The sequence below is a fragment of the Chinchilla lanigera genome, unplaced genomic scaffold, assembly GCF_000276665.1.
Source record: "Chinchilla lanigera isolate Chin_1 unplaced genomic scaffold, ChiLan1.0 scaffold00050, whole genome shotgun sequence".
Classification (NCBI taxonomy): Eukaryota; Metazoa; Chordata; class Mammalia; order Rodentia; family Chinchillidae; genus Chinchilla; species Chinchilla lanigera.
The window spans coordinates 17,833,969-17,837,975 of NW_004955451.1; the positions used below are offsets into that span (position 1 = coordinate 17,833,969).

Consider the following 4,007-nt stretch of genomic DNA (forward strand, 5'->3'; position numbering starts at 1 on the left):
GACGGCCGGGCCGCGTCGCCGCCACTAGGGGGCGCCAGGACCGCGCGCTCCGCCGCGTCCACTGGGGGCGCTGTCCCGCGGCGCTGCCCGGAGAAGGAGTTTCATAATCCTGAAAGGGCCACGCTGAGTGGCTGGAGCATAGACGCCGATTATGAAACGGTGCTTCTCATTGGCTGAGCTTCCCGGCCGGGACCGCGGCGGGGCCAGGCTGGACCCGAGGCCGGCGGGGTTGGGGCGAGACGAAGTGCGCGTTGTTGCCGCGGGGCGGGGCGGGGCGGAGCCGAGCCGTGTGCACTCCCGACGCTCTCTTGCCCTGTCTGAGAGCCGGCGATGGGCACCCGAGCGACGCCGTCGGGGACGCGTCTGTCCCTGCGACCCTTGCCACCCGCCCCCGCATCCTGAGCCCCGCCGCCCGTCGGAGGAGGAAGGACGGGGCACCGTGCAATGGGCACCGAGCGCGGCGGCCCCGAGCCCGCCTGCCGCGAGCAGTTCCGGGCCGCGGTCAGCGTCATCCAGAGTCTGCCCCGAACCGGTGAGGCCGCGGCAGCCTGTGGGGTGGCGTGCGGGCTGTCCCGGGCCACCTGTCCCCCCTGGGTGACCCACCACCACCCGTCCCCCATGACCCTTGACCCCCGTCCTTGGGCCTGGGTGACACGGTGCCCTGGTCCCACCCTGCGCAGGCTCCTACCGCCCCTCCTATGAGGAGATGCTTCGCTTCTACAGCTACTACAAGCAGGCCACCCTGGGGCCCTGCCTGGCGCCGAGGCCCGGCTTCTGGGACCCTATCGGACGCTACAAGTGGTGAGCACCCTGCGCCCGGGCAAGTGCTCCTGCCCTGGCCGCCTTCTCACTGGCCTCTGCTCTAGGGATGCCTGGCGCAGCCTGGGCAGGATGAGCAGGGAGGAAGCCATGTCTGCCTACGTCGCTGAGATGAAACTGGTGGCACAGAAGGTGGGGAGCCCGGCCCTGCTGCCCCTGAGCTCCAGGGTGTCCCGCCCCTCCCCGCCCCTCCAGCGCCACGGCCACTTTCCCGACACTGATGCCCGGAGTCACCACCTTCCTGCCACCCCGTCCCCTGGTCTGGTGCTGAGGGCACCAGGGGGTGTGAGACAGTGACACTGTCCTCACGAGCTCCCCTCCCAGTAGGTGATTGACACGGTGCCCCTGGGGGAGGTGACAGAGGACGTGTTCAGCTACTTCGCACCCCTGTACCAAGTGATCCCGGACATGCCGAGGCCTCCGGAAGCCTTCCTGAGAAGGGTCACAGGTCGGGTCCCAGCACCAAGCTGCCTCAGGTGCAGGCTGGAGACGTTGCTGTTTGGTGGGTGGGAGCTGGTGGCAGAAGGAGGACCCCCACTGGTCCCTTTCATGGCCAAAAGGGACCAGACTTCCTCCTGGCCCCACCCTTGTGTGCTATGTCTGCACAGGCTGGAAAGAACAAGAGCTTTGCAGTGATGACCCGGCTGCTCCAGAGCCTCCCTCGCTCCCCGAGGAGCCAGCATCCCCAGGCCCAGGTCAGTGGTGGCCAGACCCGGGCTGGGGGTTGAGGAGAGGTCTGGGGGCCCACTGTGCGCTCTGTTCCTTGTGCTCCTGAAGGCCAGGGCAAGGCTGAGATCCTTGTGCCCACTGTACCAAGGCCCTCCTGCCGCTGCCCAGCCCCATGCACCCTCCCCCTCTTGGCAGTGACCAGCTCCTGCTCCCCAGAGCCTCAGAGCCCCAGAGCCCTGGACCTGGAGGTTTTCTGTGATTCCCTGGAGCAACTGGAGCCCGAGCCGGTGAGACCCCCTCCTCCCCTGCGCCACACTGGGGGCCATGGCTGTCCCCCACCTCACCTTGTCACTCAGGTCTTGGCTGAGCAGAAGGGAGTGGCAGAAGAAGACCCGGAGACCGGGACCAGCCCTGAGCCCCCTCTGGACAAAGGTGAGCTGCCTTCCCTAGCCTCCCTCGGCACCCTCTTGGGGTGAAGGCAAAAGTCCAGGCTCTGTGGGGGCAGCCTGTTCAAGCAGGGCTGCCAAGTAGCAGACATGGCCTGGACGGACAAAGTCCCTGCCCCACCCCTCCCAGGGCCACCCCGGGCAAGTTGAGTCCTTGAGTTCGCCTGTGTTGGGCAGGGCCACGTGTGCCCCTCTGGAACACCAAGGACAGCTGTGAGTCTGGCCCCAAACCTCTGGAGAACGCTGTGTGCTGAGTCCCCACAGGGGCACTTTCACCCATGCTAAGTCCCCCTTGCTCCCCGCAGCAGGCCTGTGAGGATGTTGTCTTGCCCTGTCGTTAGTCTTCAGGGTGCTGGGTGATCTCAGGCCTCCCCTGCTCAGAGAGTCTCTGCTGCCGGGGGCACCAGAAGTCACAGATATGCCTGAGTCTTGGGCTCATCTGGCCAACCCTGGCCCTGGCAGCCCGCTGCCTGTCCTGCTGCCTGCCCTGTCCCCACCCTACCCCTGCCTGAGCCCTCGTGGACTGTCCCCTCCCTATATCTCTGTTCTGCAGAGGAGCTAGAGGGCCCCCGGGGGCCCCAGGACTTGGACACGTGGCTGGTGGGCACAGTCCAGGCCCTGCAGGAGAGCATGCAGGATGTCCAGGGGCGGCTGCGGAGCCTGGAGAGCAGGCCCTGGCCCCCTGCACAGGTGAGGCCTGCCCCTCCCCGCGGTGAGCCGCCTTCGACCTCGTGTCTCGTGTGCCCAGGGCTCTGGTTTCTGTGGGGGACAAGGAGGTTGGGGCTGGTGGCTTCCACCCTGGAGGGAGGGTGGGAAGGGGATCCCTCCTGGTTCTCCTCTGTAGTCCCGGGTGGAGGACTGGCCATGTCTGCTCTTTGTACGGGGCTGGAGTCCCTGTCCCCAGGGGTCCAGGTTACCCCAGCAGTCCAGCCCTCACCCCTGTCCTGAAACCTTGGCTCTGGTGGACTTGGTAAGTGCTGCCTTTGCTAAAGCCCCGGCAGCCACACAGTGACTCTAGGGGCAGCTTCCTCTTCATCTCCCTTTACAAATGGGGGAACTCAGGCACTACAGAGTTGACGTGGGGGCACCTGGCATGGCAGGGACTGGATAATGCAGGCTTCGGGTGCTCAGGGCACAGGCCTGGGGGTCTGATGTCCACCTGTTACTATTATGAACACCATCCCCTGGGCTGGGTGTGGCCCAGCTCCCTCTGCCCTTATCCACCAGGTCTGAAGTTTGTTATTCAGAATCCTCCGGTCGCTGCTCAGGAGAGGGCTGAGCTTCCCCTTGTGGGCATTCTCTGGGTGACCCCTGACCCGCTGGGCACCCTGGATGAGCCTTCATGGCAGGGATTTCGACATGGCCTTCCCTTCCCCCGCAGATTACCTTTCCTTTCCTTCTTTTCAACTTTTACTAGATTTTTATTTGTTTGTTTGTTTTTTGTCGTTTTGAGACAGGGTCTTGCTATGCAGTTCAGGCTGGCCTTGAGCTCACTTTGTAGCCCAGGCTGGTCTTAAGCTCTCAATGATCTTCCTGCCTCAGCCTCCCAAGTGGTGGGATTACAGGCATGTGCCACCATACCTGGAAACTTTTACTAGTTTTAAATGCCAAGGATTTAAAAATATATTACAGACATTCTGATGTTCCATCCTGAAATAATTGGGAGTTTTTTGTTTGTTTGTTTGTTTTTTGAGACAGGGTCTCACTGTATAACCTAGGCTGGCCTTGAACTCACAGCAATCCTCCTGCCTCAACTTCCCAAGTGCTGGGATCACAGGCTGTATGCCACCACGCCCGGCTTTAAAATGTTTTGGCTAGGGAGTAGAATATTTTCATTGGCTGGGTGAGGTGGTGCATGCCTGTAATCGCGGTACTGAGAAGGCTGAGGAAGGAGGATCACTGTGAGTTTGAGGCCAGCCTGGGGTGTAAAGTGAGTTCAAAGTGAGCCTGAAGCGAGACCCTTCCTCAAAAAATCAAAACCAAGGGGCTGGGGATTTAGCTCAGTGGCAAAAGCGCCTGCCTGGCAAGCGCAAGGTCGTGAGTTCGGTTCCTGGTACTGGAGAAAAACCAAAA

General features: G+C 62.5%; 1 protein-coding gene across 5 annotated transcripts in view; it reads left to right on the top strand.

The window, feature by feature from the left end:
• Positions 1–16: 16 nt before the first annotated feature.
• The window catches only part of Acbd4 (acyl-CoA binding domain containing 4), a gene marked incomplete at its 5' end in the record, with an annotated part of 6,087 nt that continues 2,096 nt past the window's right edge, over positions 17–4,007 (top strand). Inside the window, 8 exon segments of one of the 5 annotated variants that reach the window (XM_005394569.2) lie at positions 17–532; positions 681–801; positions 867–951; positions 1,147–1,267; positions 1,428–1,514; positions 1,684–1,775; positions 1,845–1,920; positions 2,488–2,624. In XM_005394569.2, the coding sequence (XP_005394626.1) occupies positions 445–532; positions 681–801; positions 867–951; positions 1,147–1,267; positions 1,428–1,514; positions 1,684–1,775; positions 1,845–1,920; positions 2,488–2,624 (807 nt within the window). 5 annotated transcript variants of the gene reach the window in all.